Source organism: Furipterus horrens, unplaced genomic scaffold, assembly GCF_987537825.1.
Source record: "Furipterus horrens unplaced genomic scaffold, mFurHor1.1.pri manual_scaffold_10, whole genome shotgun sequence".
Lineage (NCBI taxonomy): Eukaryota > Metazoa > Chordata > Mammalia > Chiroptera > Furipteridae > Furipterus > Furipterus horrens.
The window spans coordinates 47098658-47118696 of NW_028327180.1; the positions used below are offsets into that span (position 1 = coordinate 47098658).

General features: G+C 49.0%; 2 protein-coding genes across 8 annotated transcripts in view; one reads left to right on the forward strand and one right to left on the reverse strand.

The window, feature by feature from the left end:
• Window positions 1-11451, reverse strand: part of HAUS8 (HAUS augmin like complex subunit 8) — a 28068-nt gene extending 16617 nt beyond the window's left edge. Inside the window, exons 1-3 of the mRNA XM_090289888.1 lie at window positions 11230-11451; window positions 5553-5614; window positions 3636-3691 (exon numbers count right to left, since the gene is read on the reverse strand). Of these exons, the coding sequence (XP_090146014.1) occupies window positions 3636-3691; window positions 5553-5614; window positions 11230-11258 (147 nt within the window). The 5' untranslated portion in view covers window positions 11259-11451. The remainder of the gene's footprint in view (window positions 1-3635; window positions 3692-5552; window positions 5615-11229) is intronic.
• Window positions 11452-11691: 240 nt separating this feature from the next.
• Window positions 11692-20039, forward strand: part of MYO9B (myosin IXB) — an 81588-nt gene continuing 73240 nt past the window's right edge. For 3 of the 7 annotated variants that reach the window (XM_090289895.1, XM_090289896.1, XM_090289897.1), the window contains exon 1: window positions 11692-11769. The gene's annotated coding sequence lies outside the window, so the exon portion shown is untranslated. The remainder of the gene's footprint in view (window positions 11770-20039) is intronic. The other 4 variants (XM_090289892.1, XM_090289894.1, XM_090289893.1 and 1 more) reach the window with 2 other exon arrangements.

Below are 20039 nucleotides of genomic sequence, written 5' to 3' on the forward strand. Positions count from 1 at the left end.
CCAGATCCATCAGAGCAGCACTAAGGGATTTTGGAAGGTGACAGACTGTTCTGCATCTTGATTGTGGTGGGTCCTTGATTGGATGCATTTGTCGAAACCTGCAGAACTGGACACTGCCAAGAGTATCTCTTACTTTACGTACATTATACAGCAGGTCCTCGAGTAACATTGTTTCATTACACAGTTGATAAGATGTCAAATGAACTTTACTCTTGTTCACATCAATCAGCCTCTGGCAAAACTGGTTTCATTGCACATCACTTCACTGCAGTTCCCAGAACCTACTGATGATGTGAAGTGAGGACTTCACCTTAATTTCACAAATGCAAAAAAAAACAGGGAAGCTCTTAAAAATCTAAAATACCGAACACAGCAGGCAGACACACGGGGGCGCTGTAACCAAGTTAGCAAGGGAACATTAAAATGAAGTGTGGACTGTGATCCTTTGTTGAAAATCACTTCAATACTGTAAAACGCGGATTTAAGATGATGATGTGTCAAGGTAGGTTCATCAGTTATAAATATGTACCACTCTGGTACAGGATGTTCATAGTTGGGAAGGCTACACATCTATGGGGGGAGGGGGTACATGGGGAATCTCTGTACCTTCCACTCAATTTTGCTGTGAACCTAAATCAGCTCTAAAAAAAATTAAGTCCATTGAAAAGCATTATTCCAAGAAGCATATCAAACAGTTTGTGCAAAGCTTTCCTTTCTCTTCAGGCTGGATCTTAAGTCAAATTTTTAAGAATCCACCATTCACTCTATCCAGAGAAAAAAGATAGATAATAGAAATTATTATTTATCTAAGTTTTACCATAAACAATGATTTAGAAAATAGAAAGATAACACGACCTTCACCTCAATACATTCTCAGTACTACACACAGAAACAAAATACATAATTGGGTAACATACTGATCGTTTTCATTAAAAATCACACAAAATATGTTCTAATGTTAAGTGTCTTGTGCCGTCATTTCCAATGATTTCATAATTTTCATGGTATGACTACAGGTAGTTCATGAAACTTCCTCTACTACAGGTTGATTCAGGACCATCATTTTCCCTATAGCTGTTCTCTAAAACCCTCCAGGTATTTTTTATTTTTTAAAAAGATTTTATTTATTTTTAGAAAGAGGAGGGAAGAGAGGGAGAAAGAGAGGGAGAGAAACATCGACATCAAAGAGAAGCACTGATTGGTTTCCTCTTGTATGCGCCTTGACAGGGGACAGAACCTGCAACCCAGGCATGTGCCCTGACTAGTAATTGAACCAGGGATCAAATCAGGAATCAAACCGACAACCTTTTGCTTTGCAGGATGATGCACAACCAATTGAGCCACACACTAGTCAGAGCCCTGCAGGTATTTTTTTAATACCAGCCAAGGCCAGGGGACTGTGTGCTGGGCACTCACCAGAACTGCTTCCAGAACTGAATTCAGAAAAGGAATCATGAGGTTGAAAGGCAGAACAATTTTAGGATAACTGGGTAACTGGGCAAAATCCCCAAAATACTGCCTTCAGAAACAGGCTGTGCCCGGCTTAAATGACTTGTGTCAGAATTCTAAGTTCATTACAACTCCCTTCAGGAGTCTGGCCAAGATGAAGGCATAGACAGACATGCTGCATCTCCCTCCACAACTAAGAAGGAATACAACTACCTCAAAGCTACAGACAACCAGAAGTTCCAGAAAATCAAGCTGCATGGAAGTTCAACAAACAAAGATATAAAGAAGAAATACTCATCCAGACAGGTAGGAGGAAGGGAGCCGGGGCGGAGAGGACGTGGTATGGTGGCGGTGGCAGTGGTGGTGGCAGCAGGCCGGTGGAAAGAGCAGTCAAACATTTTAAAAAGTCAGGGGGGACACCTGGGGAGCGTTCACAGCCCCAGACCAGACTGCACAGCTCACGGTCCCAGCACCGGGGAAAATAAAGCCTCATTGCTTCTGACTGTGTAAACCAGTGGGGGTTGGGGCAGAGGCAGAAACTGCCAATCTCTCAGCAGAGTCCAATCCACTTGTTTAAGAGGCCCCCACGGTCCTAGAACGTCCGCAGACCCACCCACTCTGGGAAGGACAGCCAGGGCAACAGCTAGAGGAGCGCCAGTCCCATACAGAAGTGGAAGAAGTACCTGGAAAAAAGGCAAGTGCTGAGCAAGTGGCACTGTTCCTTTTAGGACCCTTCCCACACACAGCACCGCAATGTGGTGAAACGGGTTGCCCATACTGACAAATACCTAAGGCTCCGCCCTTACAACGTAACAGATGCAACAGCTCTACCTAAGACACAGAGGCAAACAAACACAAGAACCTGTCAAGATGAGGGGACAGAGAAGTATGGTCCAAAAGAGGGAACGGATCAAGGTTCTAATGGGAAAACTAAGCGACAAGGAGGTATCCAACCTAACAGATGAGGAGACAGCCAGCTAAGACACAGAATTCAAAACTCTGGTGATAAAGATGCTCACAGGCTTGACAGATATGCTTAAGTAAGGCAAACGCATAAGGGAAGAAGTGAAGGCTATGCTAAATGAAGAGAAGGAAAATCCACACAAAACCAATGGAGAAGGGAAGAAAACCAGAGTTCAAATCAATGATTTGGAACATAAGAAAGAAAAAAACAGTCGACCAGTACAGAATGAGGAAACAAGAGCTGAAAAAAATGAGGAGAGGCTTAGGAACCTCCAGGACAAATTTAAATGTGCCAACATCTGAATTACAGGGGTGCAAGAAGAAGAGGAAGAGCAAAAAATTGAAAGTTTATGTGAAAAAATAATGAAGGAAAACTTCCCTAATTTGGCAAAGGAAATAGACATACAAATCCAGGAAGCACTGAGTCCCAAACAAGCTAGACCAAAAGAGGACCACACCAAGACACATAATAATTAAAATGCCAAAGGTGAAAGATAAAGGGAGAATCTTAAAAGCAGCAAGAGAAAAGCAGAGAGTTACCTACAAAGGGGTGCCTATAAGACTATCAGCTGATTTCTCAAAAGAAACTTTGCAGGCAAGAATGGACTCGCAAGAAGTATTCAAAGTTATTAAAAGCAAGGACCTACAACCAAGATTACTCTATCCAGCAAAGCTATTATTTAGACTGGAAGGGCAGAGAAAGTGTTTCCCAGACAAGGTAAAGCCAAAAGGGTTCATCATCACCAAGCCATTATTATATGAAATGTTAAAGGGACTTACTTAAGAAAAAGGAGATCAAAACTATGAACACTAAAATGACAACACAACTATCAACAACTGAATCTAAAAAATAAAAATAAAAACAACCTAATCAAACAACCAGAACAGGAACAGATTCATAGGTATGGGGATCATTTGGAGGGTTATCAACTGGGAGGGGGAAGGGGGAGAAATGGGGAAATGGTGCAGAGACTAAGAAGCATAACCGGTTGGTACAAAATAGACAGGGGGAAGTTAAGAATAATATAGGAAATGGTGAAGCCGAAGAACTTATATGCACAACCCATGGACGTGAACTAAGGGGGCTTGGGTTGTTGGAGGGAAGCGGGGTACTGGGCAGAGGGGAGCAAAGGGAAAAGAAATTGGGACAACTGTAACAACCTAATCAATAAAATGTACTTTAAAAAAACTCCCTCAGAACTGTTTCAAACATTATGGGTTACCTTTTTGGTGGTTTTCTTCTCATATTGCAGGTATCGGGACTCGACCACTTTTCCACCTGTGGGGAACACATTGCTGGTTTATAACAAAACAACAACAGTGGTGTGTGAAGGCCTGCTGTGTGCCAAGGACCCACACCACCTCCCCCGGAGCCAGGTGCCACTGGCCTTTCCTGCTCAACGGCAGGGATGGGGGAGCTGCTCCCCCTTGCTCCTCTTAGATCCTGTCCTTCAGTACCCTCAAGTATGTATGGGACACCTACTGTCTACAAAAACATATAGGAGACACCTACTGTTTACAAGTCCCTGGGTTTGAGGCAGAGCCACATAGATGCACATGAGCAGAAGAGGGACTCAGAGGTGGGGCAAGGAAAGGAAGACAGACCTTCCACAGAGGGCCATCTGTTTGCTGCCTCCTCTCTCCCAGCTCACTCCCCAAGCTTGTGACCCAACTGCTCCTTCCCCACTGCCTCTGACCCACTCATGGTACAGCCTTTAATATACCCCCACCCCACCTCAGGAACACCCCCCCGGACACACTCAGCACCAAGGTCCTTCTCAAACACAGCATTTCCCTTGTGACAGCCCACCCCCAGGTCCCCTTCCACACCTGCACCTGGGGCATCAAACATGGATGGAGGACCCTGCCCCCCGTCCTCCCTCCCTTCAGGGGCTCTTGCCATAGCCCAGTGATCACCCACACTCCTCTGTTCTGTCCCCCACCCCGTCTTTAGGACCCTTCCTCATACCTTCTCCTCTGGGCCCATCCATCCCTCTGGTGAGCTGGGGACCACCTCCTACTTCACTGGGAAGACAGCAGCAGCCCCAGCAGACCCTCCTTCCTTGGCAACCAGCCACCTCCCAACCTCAGGACAGCACCTGGCCCCACCATTAAGGAGACCCAGGGAGAATGACATAGTCAACAACACACAGCTCAACAGTTCGGTTGAGCAAGGCTGCCTTCAACCAGATCTTCACACCAGCGTTTGCGCACCCACAGTTCACAGGGAGCCTGGGGCAAGCCCTGGAGGCAGTGGTCGTGCTGAGCACGCCCTGGCTGGGAAGAGCTGTGCCTACATGGCAAGTGGGCTCAGACAATCAGCGAGGGGCACCTAGGGTCAAGGCCAGGACCAGGCGGGTCCAGGCAAGAGAGTCAAGCCGCCCCAAGGGTTTGCCACTGGACATGAGGGACATCCCCGGTTCCAAACGGGCGTAACCATCCTGCGTTGAATCTTTCTAATACCATCAGCAAAGGGTATTGCACGTCTAGGAAGAATGTGAGGCTCTGGGTTCCCTGGACAGTTGGAAACTAGAATGCACCACTTGTTTTAAACGTTGGCCGGTTTTCCACAGCAGCAATGTTACAGTGAAGGATATAACCTGTGTTCAAGAACCAGACCTCATGTAAATAGAAGAGACATTACTATTACAGGCAAGATCCTGCTCTAGGTTCTCTGAGATGTGCACTACCACACAGCACACTTTAAGAAAATACTTCATTTCAGAGGCTTGAGCTCCAATATGAGATCCTCAAGCATCGACTGGGCACCACCAGAGTCCTAGGGGGCTGTTCACAGTGACCCCAAGCCCTCAGGTGGACATGGGAACACCCCCAAGGAACTGACCCACTTTCAAAGAGGAGGCTTAGGAAACCTTGATGTTTGATAATGAACTCAGCTCACACTCTCTTCACTGGTCTTGGGAGCAGCCTGATGACCCCCACCGAGCACTGCCACAGCCCTGGCTGCAGGCAGGGCTGGCTGACCAGATCAGAAACCTCCCAGCACATGAACCAGAAGAGAAGATAAAGTTGTAGTTCAGCTGCTCTGCTCTGGTTTTTTCTCCCCCAAAAGCACTTACTGGAAAATAAAATCACTTTTTACTTCATAAGATCATGAGGTAGATTCTCATTTGACTCACCTTGTATTCTTCTTCCTTTCGGCTTAGTGCCACTAGGCGTACTGGGACCATCCACAGGTTTCCTAAAAAAGAGAGGGAGTCTTGTTAATGTAGTTGACAAGTAGCTGAGGGAAGCCAGGGAGAAGCCCAGACTTCTAATCTTTGCAAAGCTGGGCATCCCGACATGAAGATAGACATGAAGCCCTATCACCTGGGGTGACACACAGTAGCCCCACACCTGAACTGAGAAGGGCCCACAGCAAGAAGAGCAAGCATTTTTGCTGTGCCTCAAAGATCATCTTAAGTCACGGGTTCATTAACTCAGCAGGTGGTTATGTGCCTGCTGTTTGCCACTGGGGATACATGGTGAAGGAGATGGAGCTCCTTCTGGGAGAAGGGCAGCATTTTCCTGTTGGGCTAGTGTGAAGGCTCCCCAGAGGTAAAGGGATGGGAAGAAGTGAGCAATAAAGCACCTATAGCTCAGGCTCACGGGGAAGGACATTCTGAGAGGGATCAGCAAGACCAAGGGTGCAAGAGAGGGCAGAGGAGCATGATGTGGAAACGGGAATTTATCAGCCCTACGGCTTAGCTGAAGAACATGGGCAGGGACACGGGATCAGGAGAGCACGCTGAACCAGGCTGGCAGTTTTCAATGCCCAGCTTAAGGGCTCGAACCTGGCGCTATAGCCCAGGGGCTGGCAGCCTTTCTCTGTCAAGGGCCAAAAGGTAAACATTTTCAGCTCTGTGGAACACGTGCTCACAGTCAGAACTACTGAACCTTGCCACAAGAGCACAAAGCAGTCATGGGTGATGCAGAAAGAAATAGGTGTGGCTATGTTCCAATAAAGCTTTATACACAGTGACATTTGAATTTCGTACAGTTTTCATGTGCCCAAAACATTCTTCTTCTATTGATGTTTTTTAACAACCATTTAAGAATGTACAAGCCATTCTCAGCTCACCAGCATATAAAAAAGGGGGCGCTCTGGCTTTCACCCACATGTCCTGGGAAATGAACAGTCAGAGCCGTCTCACAAAGACCACTGGCAGTTGGAGAGAAGACAGGCTCTAAGGTTCTAGACAGGACCAGGTCTGCCCCTCACCATTCTCCAGTGCCTATGGATTCATCTGCTCAAGGTTCCATCATAAAATAGGAGAGCCCTGGCTGGTGTGGCTCAGTGGATTAAGTACCAGCCAGCAAACTGGAAGGTTGCTGGTTTGATTCCATCAGGGCACGCACGTGCCTGGGTTGCGGGCCAGGTCCCCAGTTGGAGGCGTACGAGAGGCAACCAACTGATGTTTCCCTCACCTGTTGCACATCGATGTCTCTCTCCCTCTCTTTCTCACTCCCTTCCCCTTTCTCTGAAAACAAATAAAATCTTAAAAAAATAAAATAAAATAGAGACTGGGAGGCTTAAGCAGGCATTTATTTCTCATAGTTCTGGAGGCTGGAGATCCAAGATCAAGGTGCAGGCAAGGTAAGTGGCCACTGGGAAAAAGAGAGGGAGAAAGAGGTGGGGAGGAAAAGGAAAGCTAGAACAGTAAGCAAGCTCTTTGGTGTTTGTTTGTAAAAACACCAATCCTTTCAGATCAGGGCCCCACCTCTATCACCTCGCTTAACCTTAATCACCATCAGAGACCACATCTCCAAATATAACCACACGGGGGCTAAGGGTTTCAACATATGAATTTGGGAGTGTTGGGGGCACATTCAGTCCACAACAGCCTGGCAGACAGGAGACACTTGATAAATATTTGTCACACAAGTAACTTAGGAGTGCTCACGCAAGGGCATTTTGACCCCTAAGAGATATGTGGCAATATTTGAAGACATCAGTGACTGTCACAACAGAGGGGGATGTTATTGGCATAATGGGTCGTGGATAGAGATGCTGCTCAACACCCTATAGTGCATAGGACAGCCCTCATCACAGATCCAACCCCAGATGTCTACACTGTCATGGTTGAGAGCCCATGACATGATGAATGTGTGGTTAAGGGCTGAAACTGAAGACACAGAGAACTTGGAAGGCTGCTGCAAAAATAACAAAGCATCAGGGAAAGGCAATGAGCCATCACCCCATACCTGTCAGAATAGCTATTATGAAAAAGACAAGAAATAATAAGCTCTGTAAAGGATGTGAAGAAGTTCAGCCCTTGGTAGAAATGTAAACTGGTGTAGCCACTGTATAAAACAGTATAAAGGTTCCTCAAAAAACTAAAACTAAAACTACCATAAGACAGCAATTCTACTTTTGGTTATTTATCCAAAAGCAAATGAAAACACTAACTCTAAAAGATATCCGCACCCCATGATCATTGCAGCAATATTTACAACAGCCAAGACACAGGAACAACCTAGGTGTCCAGCAATGAATGAATGGATTAAAAATATAATTTTATACATATAAAGCACTATGCTGAAATAAGTCAAACTGAGAAAGACAAATACTATATGGCCTCACTTATATGTGAAATCTAAGAGAACAGATACTATTCTCTGTATCTATGAGTTCAGTGTTTTGTGTTTTATAGATTTCACATATAAGTGAGGCCATATAGAATTTGGCCATATACTATTCTCTGTATCTATGGTTACCAGAAGTGAGGGGGGCACATGGATAAAGGGGGTTAGAAGGTGCAAACTTCCAGTTATAAATAAGTGTCAGGGATGTAATGTACAACATGGTGACTACTGGTAATAATAATGTATATTTGAAATTTGCCAAGAGAGTAGATTGTAACAGTTCTCCTCATAAGCAAAAAAATTTGTATGGTGGCATATGTCAATTGGACTTATTGTGATCACTTTGCAATATACAGAAATATTAAATCATGTGTTATATACCTAAAACTAATAATATGTTATATATGAATTATATCTCAATTTTTTAAAGGAAAAAAAAAAAGCAAAGCTTGAATATTATTTGGCCCTAAAAAGGAATGAAGTACTGATGCATGCTAAAACAATGAACCTCAAAAACATGATGTTAACCCTGGCTGCTGTGGCTCAGTGGATTGAGCGTTGGCCTGCGAGCCAAGTGTTGCTGGTTTGATTCCCTCCCAGTCAGGGCACATGACTAGGTTGCACATCAGGTGCCCAGTTGGGGGCGCAAGAGAGAGGCAACCACACAGTGATGTTTCTCTCCCTCTCTTTCTCCTTTCCCCTCTCTCTAAAAATAAACTAATTAATTAATTAATTAAAAAAACAACAACATGATGTTGAGTGAAAGAAGCCAGACACAAAAGGCCACATGTTGTATGATTCCATTGATATGAAATGTCCAAAACAGGTAGATCCATACAGAGAGGAAGCTGACTGGTGGTTGCCAGGGGCAGACTGGGGTGGATGAAGAATGGGGAGTGAGTGCTAATGGATACAGGGTTTCCTTCTGGGCTGAAAATAATGTTCTAGAAGAGAGGCGGTGGCTGCACAACCTTGTGAATGTCTTCATGACATGGAATTGCTCACCTTACAATGGCTAATTTGATGTCCTGTGCATTTTGCCTGAATTTGAAAAAAAGGAAGAATGAAGCCTGACATAATAGGTGAGGGGACAGTGAGGGGTGTGGGAGAGTCTGGAATGACTGCCAGGTTTCTAGTCTGGGCGAATGGAAAGAGGAGGGGACGCCAGGAAGGGGAGACCAGCCATGCAGAGGAAACAGGTTGAGAGCCAGGCTGAGACCTGGGCATTCTGACTCCTGCCAATGCCACAGGCTCCACTAGTCAGAGTAGTAGCAGTCCCCTTGCTCAGTTCACTGTAGCCACCTCCTGTGGAGCTGGCATGGAGGACGGAAAGTGAGACCCAGGCCGTGGTGGAAGCCACCTCTGACCTTACAAATACATATCTGTTAGCCTCCTTTATCCCTATTTTCCAGACAAGGACCCGTGACTTAAACAGGTCACCCCTAGTGAGTCTCAATGCTGGAAAGGGACAGAGCAAGGATTCCCTTGGGTTTATGGCAGAGCTCTGCAGCAAACAAAATGAGCTCAGATCTAACCTGCAGGAACCTATGGTTGGAGCTGCAGATCACTACACCTGTGCTGGCCTCAGGTGCCACCTGGAACTGTACCTTAGGAGAAGCTAATATAATCTCACAGTTAGGGCAAATGGCTGTAGAGGAAACACAAGTGATTTCAGGGGCTTATTTAATTTTCATTCTAACTGGCACAATAAACATTGGCCAAATGAACAAATAAGGCAAAGCACAGCCTTGTAATCATGCCTGGCACCGGGTAAGTATTCAACGTTTCTAGTTCTTGCTGTGTGACTCTGGACAAATAACCCAGAAAGTGGTTCTTTTCACTAATGCCATAAAGAATTATAGATCAGAGAACCTATCAGCATGCACGCAGTTTATTAAGAGCATGGGAGAGCAAAAGCAAGAGTGGCCAAAGGCCGGGTGGCAAGCTCATCCTAGAGTGGCCAAAGGTCCTACAGCCAGAAGGCCAAGAGCGCCAAGAGAGCAAGTCCTTTGTTCAGAGTATATATATAGTTGGTGCGATGTGGGTGAAGAAGTTACATTTTGATTGGCAGATAAAGGTGGTGCTAGCTTTTCTCAGGGGGATGTAACTACCCAAACTTAGGTGTGTGTGGGTCTGTCAGCCCAAATCCTTATCCTGCTCCAGACTCCATTTGTTCATCTGTTGTAAAACACGTAAGTGAGGGGAGGCAGTTAAAGTTGGGGCAGTTACCAAAGTTATTTATGGGCTCCTTCTGTAAGCATGAGGGACTCCCTTGTAGAACAGATAGTGACCAGAGGTAGGCAATTAACCAAAGTTGGTTTATGGGTCTCTTCCCTTTGGGTACCGTTGGCCCTCTCCCTCCTTTCCTGCCTTGGGATAAAAGCAGTTTCAAAGGCTTTCCTTCCCAGATAGTGGAAAGGATACATAGAATTTCAAGGACTTTCCCTCTCCCATGCTAATACAGTGTTTCTTGTGATGTTGGAACACCTGGCAATATTATCAGACCAGGCCCAGATTCGTCGGCAGCCGTCCGTCTCGAGAGACGATGGTGTAGCTTCTTAAGAGTCTATCTGCACCGCCGAGAATGGCTGTGCAGTCCGACTCGGGAGTGACACGGTATCTGTCTCCTCCCGTGTTGAATCGACATCTTGCGATGACGCTGAAGCTACAGAGCCTGGGCAGGGTAATATGGAGGGTCTGCTGTTGCCCATGCAGCAGACCCCCCCTCTCTTCGCAGCTGAAGGGTCCAAGGGAAAGACGGAGTCGATACAGCTTGGGTTCAGGTGCGCCGCAGGAGTTGCCGGTGTTGACTACAACGTCAAACCGCCTTAGGGACTCCGGCTCCGGATTTTCTGTCGGGGTTTACTCCCTTAGCCTTTCCCCTGAAGAGGTATGCCGCAAGGCCCAGAACTGCTTAGTTATCAGGTGAGACATGTCTCCCTTTGCTTTTAACCTTCTGTATTAAGTTCGTTGTTATATTGCAATACTGAGGGCCTTGCTTTGTTTCCCCTCTGCTCCTCATTCAACTGTAACACAGGGACTCGAACTCTCGGAGCGCAGATGTTGCTCCCCAGGAGCCTCCCAGAACCTGCGCATACTTGATGGTTCCTAGAGGGGTTAGGTCCGGACTCACCCAGAGGGCCCTGTTTTCTAACTTTGCTGTCCCCAATCGTCGTCCATAGCCTTCCCAATGGCACCCGCAAAATCCAGACCCGCAGTGCCTCAACTCACCCAGAACCCCGCCCCGAGGAATCCGCCATCTTCCCGCCTTCTACTCAAAGGCCGGCTGTTCAACTTCCTTTGCCCCGGGCAAGGCCATATTGCGGCGCCGCAGGAGGGGTGGCCGCGTGCCACTGGGAGAGTAGTGCAGGCGGAGCGGGCGAGCCCAGCTCGCGTGCCTCTCGGTCCTCCCCTCACACTTGGTTTCGTCCACCAGTGGAAGAGGCGGTGGTGCAGGCCCAGTTGGGGGGCGGGGCTTCGTGGCGCTCCAGCACTGTAGGGCTCTGGCGTCACGCCCAGGCCCCGCCCCCGGAAGCAAGGGCGTGCGGGGGAGCGTCCCTGTCGGGGTGGGGGGTTCATGGCGCCCCGCCCTGTGGCGCGCTGGCGTCACGCCCAGGCCCCGCCCAAAAAAACCCGGAAGCGGGAGCGCGCAGGGGAGCGGCGGGCGCGGCGGGCGCGGCGACGCGGAGCGGCCCGAAGATTGCGGGGCAGGCGGGCGGGTTGGTTAGGGACCCGGCGCGGGACCGGCGGCGCGCAGCGGCCGAGGCCCAGGTGAGTGCCTCCGACCGCGGATGGGGGCTCGATCTCGAAGCTCGCATCGGCGGGTTGCGGTGTAAGGGGGATGGAGCTAAGGGGTAATGGAGGTGTATGAAGGCGGGGGTCGAGGGGGCGGGAACGAGCTTCGGGATCGTGGAGGGGTTGCAGGAGACTGCGTGCCAGCGAGACGAAGCGGGAGAAAGTTGATGGGATAGGCCTTGTGAGGGAGTTTGCGGGCGGGTGGGGGTGTAGGTCTTGTGGCTTTGAGCAGCTTCTCTGAAAAGGACGTGGCTAAGTGGTAGTTGAGGGGTCGCAGGAAACGGGTCTGGGAGGGGCAGAGGCAAGGAGGCGGTGTTGAGAGGCCCAGGCTAGGGGAGTGGGGCAAGGCCGGTGGGGGCGGGACTGCCGGGGTGCGATCGGGGGGAAAGGGGTGCAGGACAGCCTGGGGGCGTTTGCCCACGATTGAATCGTGGTGGAATGGTGCCTGGGGCAGGGCGGCGCCTGGGACTCCGTGAGTGTTCTTAAATGTTTCTGAACCTACTGGTTTGGTGGACCGCTGGATTGGGAAGGTCGGGGGATGTGAGGGGACAAAAAGAGGATGGAAGGCATGGCAAGAACTGGGGCCTATCCGGGGAGGGCCTGAGGAGGAGGGGAAGGGAGGAAGGAACATAGCGGCCCCATTCAGAATGTTGGGATGCAGCCCATGGAGATTGGGGGATGGGGGTGGGGGCTTCTTTTCTGGACTCACCATTCCGATTTCACCCCCAGCCACCGGGTGACCCTGGGTGATTCCCAGCCTCTTCTGGGCCGGGATTCCAGGATTCCAGACTGGAAAACCACACCACTCTCCTGCTAGGACCTGGCTGTCTGGAGCCCTGGGGTCCCAGGGAGCAAGAAAGCAGGCTCTAGGCCCTCCTTGGGACTAAAACTGGGTTTCAAAGGGGGAGGGAGTGCTTGTGCACACACCAGTGTGTGCTAGGGTGTCACCACCTCCTCTGAGTTGCGTCCTTGGACTTAAATGGGTATAAAACGACATACAGGAAATCTGTCCTCCAGCGGCTGTGAGCTCAGCCCCAGAGACAGCCGTGTGCTCTGCCTTCTCTCCTGTGTGCCTGTAAGCCAGGGGTCTTTAAGGGAAAGCTTCACCTCTACTTTATCTTGTCTGAGGTGGTAGTTAGTGGAGACATTGTGCCTTCCAGTTGGAGGGTCCCAGCTCCTACCTTGCTGAGCGGTATGTTCTCGTCTAGGAGTCTCTAGGCTCTAAAGGCATCCAAGGGCAGTAGGAGGTGACAGGGGCAGCTGGAAAGTTGTTTCACCGTCTAATGGGCCCAGTTCTGGTGAGATCGTTGCATAGGGCAGTTTTGATCAGCATTAATTTCTCTTCTTTCCCAACTGTGGGGAATCTTGTCCGGGATCTGCCAGGAGGCTGGGAAGCCTGGATTTATAGCTCGTACAGAAAATGAGTCTGGATAGCTTGACTATAAAGAGGTCCACAAAAAGATAGCTACCCCCTTCACTTCCAGAATGTTCTAGCCCTTATGGAATGTGGTTCCAAGGTACTCAATCAGAACCCACAGTCATGCCTTCTGCAGACATTGAGCGTGGGCTTGCCCTGGCCGGGACAGCCCCCTATAGACAGAACCAGAATCATCTGGTTGCATGGCCTGACTGTTATCCCCACACAAGGAGCATGGCCAGATAGGCTCTCTTGGAGGGGCCTGTGTTGGAGATTTTGACCTCCTTCAAGTCTCTTTGTCTGTTTTCTTCACCTGCAAAATGAATGGATTGGCCTCAATCGCATTTTTCAACTTTGAAACCCAACCCCTCTTGATAATCTTGGTGTCTTCAGCGTACAGCCCTCTTGGATTTTATGCAGCTCCTCAACTGGTGGTTCCTCCATGCTGCAGTGGTCCCAGTTTGGTTTAGCTTTCCATTTTATAACTTACATCCAAAAATGATTTTTTTTACTGCACTTTTGTGTTCAAAATGGCAAGTTGTGGTGTATAATGTGCTTTGCACATCACACCTGTTCCCAAAGCTCTAGCTGCAACCTGTGGTTGGAAATCACTGGGATCAGGGTCAGGCCTATGACTTGAAAAAACAGGTTTGGCTGTAGGATGTGTTCTCTGTCCCCAATAGGGGCTTTTTAACCTGCTACTTCCCTCTCCTCATCTCGAAGCTGTGTGTCTTGGGTGGGCCCAGTATTCAGTTAAGCAAGGGCTGATTGTGCTGGGGGCTCGTTCCAGGGGACAGAGATGAGCTCTCATGCCCTGGACGAGGGACATTGTAGTATCCCTCCCCCCAAAACACACACACAGGGGAATAATGGAGTTGAGTTGGTGGTCAGTTCCACAACAGAGCTGGTGCAAGAAGTCGTGGTAACAGAATGAGGGATGACCAGTGCAAGCTTTAGGGCTTGTGGATTCCTGCGAGTTTCCTCAGAAGACATGGCTGGGCTCCAGCCAAGCCTTGAAGGATATGAATATGTGAAACCAAGCTGGGAAGAGGGATTTACACAAATAGATCCCTGTGTAGCTCTGCCTTTTGTTGAACACCTTCTGTGATGGACACTTTTATACCCAACTCTTTTATTCTGCTGACCAGCAGCAAGGAGGCCCTGGTTCCTATTTTCCCAACATGGAAACTGATGCTCAGGGAGGTGATGACTTCAGAGATGGCTCCCTGGGTGCTCTAGAAACTCAAAAGATAACCTCAAATGGGTGAGGACCAAATCTCTAGAGCAGTTACTCAACTGCAACACAATACACGTTTGGGACTGGTTCATTCTTTGCTGGGAGGTTGGGGGGCGAGCGGTCCCATGTTATTATAGCATGTTGAGAAGTGTCCCTGGCCTCCACCCACCAGATGCCAAGAGCACCCACCCCCCAAATTGTGACAACCAAAAATGTCTCCAGATATGGCTATGTGTCCCTTGGGAGCAGAATTGCCACCAGGAAGAACCTCCACTCTAGTAAAATCTGGCTCCTGTCCACCATTGCCTCAGTGGATCTTTGGTATAAATTGAGCTCCTCATGAACTGCTGCCAAAAGCATGAGTGGGGGAAAGAGGCCAGCAACTGAATTCTACCATCCGGTCAGTTCTTAATCTGGAGTCTCAATAAAAAGGAGGCACCACTGGGAATGGCCAAGGGGGAGTTGGACAATATGCCTCAAGAATGGACAGCAGAGGAGGAACAGGAGATGAGTGGGGGCTGTCTGTATTTGCCCAGACAGCAATGCCATTGTCTTTTTCTTCTTTGTCTTACCACTGACCTGGATTTCTGCAGGAACCGTCCTTGCCTTGGCACAAATTGTGGCTTTTCTTCTGAGATTAGAGGTATTTGATTCTCTTCTCAAGAGCTGTTTTGGAGGTGGCCCCAGATCAGTGTGGCTCTTGAAGCCACATTATCTTCTCCTGTTTGCTCTCTTGGCTCCAGATGCCAGTCCATCTTCAAGACAAAAAAAAAAAAAAATGCTGGACAGGTTACCTAACTTTTGTGCCTTGTGCATGCCCCTCCACTTGTTCCCAGACGGTGACATTGCTGCTGTAACTCCATGGGAGGAAATGCACATTCTGGGGCCTTCTGACCCCTTGTGGGTGCTGTCCCTCCTCCCCTCACTCACCACCCACCAGCTCTTTGTGCATCCCCAAGTCCCCAACCAACTGTGCCAGGCAGCCCCTGCTCGGCCTCCGTGCAGAGCAAGACAGGCCCTTCTCTCTGCCCTCCTCCGGGATGGAGGGAGTTGCAGAACAAAGGGCTCTGTCTGAGCACTGCCAGGCCCCTGAAGAGCTAGCCTGCTGCTGACCACTACACAGAGCCCCGTCACTTCACCTCTGCAAGTTTTCATTTGGCCCAGAAAGGACCTCAGAGACTAGGCATGTCTCAGAAACACAGGGATGAGTTTGGTTTCTATTCATTTCCACATCAAGACTTTCTGAGTCGGATCCCAATGATAAATAAAGTAGTGATTCAAGCATTTGGCCTGTGGATTAGTCGGAGTGATGAATAAGCTGACCTGGCCTGATTCATTCATTTTTATTCCAGCTCTTCCCTGCTTCACAGGGCTGTATGTGCAAGAATGGGCACTTCAGTGCTGTCTGCTGGGTGCGCAAGTTCTCTGGGGCTGCCATAAAGAAGGACCCCAGAACAGATGGCTTCATCAACGGAAATTATCTCACAGTTCTGGAAGCCAGAAGTCCAAGGTCAGGGTGTCAGCCAGGTTATGTTCTCCTAAGACCTCCTCCTTGGCTTCTAGGTGGCCGTCTTCTTTCTGTGTCTCCACATTATCTTCTCTCTGTGCAGGTTCGGGTCCAGATTTCCTCTTTTAAGGACACCAGTCTTGTTGGATTGCAGTTCACTCTGATAACTTTCTTTTAACTTAAATTCACCTCTTTAAAAGCTCTGTCTCCAAAATAATGTCAAATTCTGAGATCTTAGGGGTTAGGACCAACAAAATTAATTGGAGAGGGTGGAGACACATAATTCAGCCCATAACGGGTAAGGGGCAAATTTTATTTTTGCTTAGTAAAGGGATTTTGTACAAATAGTTGGGTCAATAGAAAGTTCATTTTGTTTTGTCTCGCTCATTTAAGTAAACATTTTAGGGGTTGTGGGCAGGTTGGTCATTTCAGTTTTGAGAGGTCCCTGTCAGGGAATTTTCCAGGTCTCACATGTGTCCTTCCTTACACTCAGGGTGATTATAAAGAGGCAAGGACCCAGCTCAGGAAGGAGTGGACCTCATGAGACTCTACAGGGGCATATTTAGCGCCAGGCCTGGGAGGCTCTGTGTGTGTGTGTGTGTGTATGCACGTGCACGCATGCCCACCAGGAGGCCCAGCCATGGTTTATGATCATGGCATACTGAGGTCCCTGTCTTGAGTGTTGCCAAACCCATGACCAGCCTACAGAATTACCTTTACTCTCTGCCTCCATGACAGTGTATGGATAAGCTGTGAAGTGAGCCAGTTTCTTGGTGGCCGAAACCAAAGATGTTATTGACAGGTCACAACCCTGGGCCATTAGTCACCCATGTGATGGAAGATGTCATTGGGTCCAAAGTGGAACCAGGTCCTTGTGGCAGAAACTGGGCAGGGAGTGTGATTTGTGCCCAGAAGGAGGAGGCCTTGCCCATGTGAAGACCATGAGGCTGGGGTTCACAGGTGGATGGGAGTGGGCAACTCTGGGACAGAGAGTACCCCATACTACTAGGGTTGGGCAAAGTCAGGAATGGAAAACAAGGATGGACTTGGGGGGTCTTGTTAGGATGATGGGGCTATGGATAAAGGGTATAGGGTCTCAGCAATGGTGGAAATGTTCCCAAATTGAGTCCGAGGAAGAGTTATTGAAGAAACTGGAACAATGGCTTTTGGTAGGAGGCAATCAGTGGTTTTTGTGATAATAGCTCATCTGCTAAGAGCTCAGAAGCAGCCAGTGTTATTGAACAGCTACTTAGTTCCAGGTTCCAGACGTGAGATAACAGCTCCATGGTTGTTGCCCAAACCCTGCATTGCAACCAGTGAGGAAGGACCTGCTCCCCCAGCAGGGTGTCCTGCAGAACTGCAGTGGGGGTTCCATGGGGACATGTGCTGGGTGGAGAGGGTTTCCTGTGGACCAGAGCGGCTGACCCATGTTGAGCAACTGGACTGGTCCAGAAGCACCCCCTATTTCCCAGCCTCACCTAGAGTCCTCGAGGATCTCAGCTGCCTTAAAAGCAGAGTAGGGCCTCCTCATTCTCCAGCAGCTGCTGAGGCATGGTTGCAAGCAGGGCTTTATGTGCTGTCACTGTGGCTCTGCCCACAAGAAGATTTCAGGGAGGCTTTCCACCTGAGCATGACAACAGGGACAGTGTGATTGGAGAGGGCTCCAATCCCAAAGGGCTCTCCTCTGCCCATTCAGACCCCCTTTCCCAACAGCCTCCCATGTCTTTCTGAACCCACCAGTCACCCAGAAAAGAACCAGGGCCCAGCCTCCCATAGGGCCTCGAACGTCTGTCATCCCCTATCCCCCTGTAACCAGGATCCACCTGTGTCCCACGGGCCTGACTCAGCTACCATCAGTTCCCCCTGCCCTCGACTCCTGTAGGAGTCACCCAACGGGGAGCCCCCCATAGTCCACCTGTCACACGCAGGCTGACTGACCCCTTTCTGGTGTCATTCATGTCCTGGTGCTCCCTGTGCCCAACCAGCCAGGGTTCCCCGTGGGACTTGCAAGAAAATTTCAACCTCATCCCACATTCACCAAGCCCTACTGGATAGGATCTGACCTCCCCGACTCTGCCCCGCCCCCTCCAGCCTCATTCTGCTGGCCACACTGGTCCCCTTGTTCTGAGGCTGCCCCTGCCCTTGGAGCGCACCACCCTCATGGGCCGCCATCCCCGGGCGCTCGGTCTGTCCGCCTCTTCTCACTGCACAGGCCTCAGCAACTGTTCACCTTAAGCTCTTCTCTGCCTACTGGTTCAGAATAATCACCCTGCCCTGGTCAGTTTTTGTCCTCACCGAAGCACCTCTGATGTCTGGGAGTCATACTGTGCCCTGGAGGGTGTTGAGCAGTGTCCCTGGCCTCTACCCACCAGATGCCAGTAGCGCTGCCCCTCTCCACTATGGTGAGGACCAAAATGTTTCCAACCATCTCCTAGTGTCCACTGAGGAGGTCCTGAGGTGTGACACACTGTCACACCATGGTTAGATATGCCTCTGCTCGTGGGTTGGTTTGTGGTCACATTTCCTGAAGGCCAGGACACCTTCACATTCTCACTCTCTCCTGTGCCCCCCTGGTCTGGCCAGGGGTAGGGACTGGAGAAACATTTGTTCCCAGGACACAATTAAAGATGTAGCCACAAACTCCCGGGAGAAGGATGGGTCTTGAGGGCCAGATGAATGGAACAGCTGGAGGAGGTAGCCACTCCAGCACATGCCTTGGGGAGGGGCTTTCTCCAGGGTTCAGACTGGTTGGGCCAGACTAGAAGGCCTGGGGGAGGGGGCGTATCGTATGAAAGAAAGGGACACACACAGGCACCAGTTATGAAAAGGTGTGTTTGCCTGGAGCATCCAACACCTTCTGCAATGGGCACCTGGATCTGTGTCCCAGGGCTGCCATGAGCTTGTCCCACATACCAAGTCAAGTGGCTTAAACAATAGAAATTTGTTCCCTCACCATTCTGAAGGCCAGAAGTCCAAAATCAAGGCATTAGCAAGGCCATGGCTACCTCCAAAGCCTCCCAGGGATCCTTCCTTCCCTCTTCCAGCTTTGGGGGCTCCAGTCATTCCCATAGCTGTCCTCTAAACCTAAGTTGTCCTCCAGCTCTGAGCTGCCTTGACTGAGGAACACACTTGTTTTTTAGCTGTTTCTTAGAGCGTCCATCTTCCCGATAACTTCACATGATCATTTCTTCCTAAAAAACCCAGTGGGCTCAAGGGCACGTGCATGGGAACGTGGAAACACACCATGTTCTGAGTGGTGCCTCCTCCTTTTAGCTTGAGAATGATTTCATCTGATAAACATGTGGCTGCAAATTATGGCCTTATATAAATGAAGCGGCTGCACTACATTTTCTGGAAGCCTCATCTGCCTTATTTTCCAGTAAATTCCAAATTGCTCACTAAACCTAAAGGCAGAACCTTGCTTTTTCATGCATGAGGCTCAGCCAGGCCTTGAGAGCTGTTCATTCACATTTATCCACTCATCCACCCCTGGGGCTGAATTTGTGGTTTCCCCTCTTCCCTGCACCTCTTTTCTCTAAGAGCATGAGAGAAAGGCCCTAAATTGAGGTTCATATCCTCTCAAGAGTTCAGAAAGTATACCCGTGTGGTGTTTGCCAAGCCTTAATTTTTCATAGTTCATGTTTACCATGGGGATTTTTTATTGTGGTAAAATGCACATAACATAATATTCACCATTAGTAACAGTTAGCACATTCATAGTGTTGTATAACTATCACCTGTACATGGTTCCAAGACATTTTCATTGCCCCTTAAGCAATCCATCACCCCATCCCCAAGCAATCCCTCCCCATTTCCCATCCCCTACCCCCTGACAACCACTGATCTGCCTTCTGTCTATGGATTTGCCTGTTCTGGACATTTCATATCAATGGGATCACACACTATGTGGCCTTTTGTGTCTGGACTCACAGCATGTTTTCAAAATTCATTCATATTGTACCCTGTGTCAGCATTTCGTTCTTTTTATAGCTGAGTAATATTCCACTTTGGATGGACCCCATTTTGTTTATCCAGCAGCCTTGAATGGGCATTTCATTTCCACCTTTTGGTTTTATCAGCAGGAA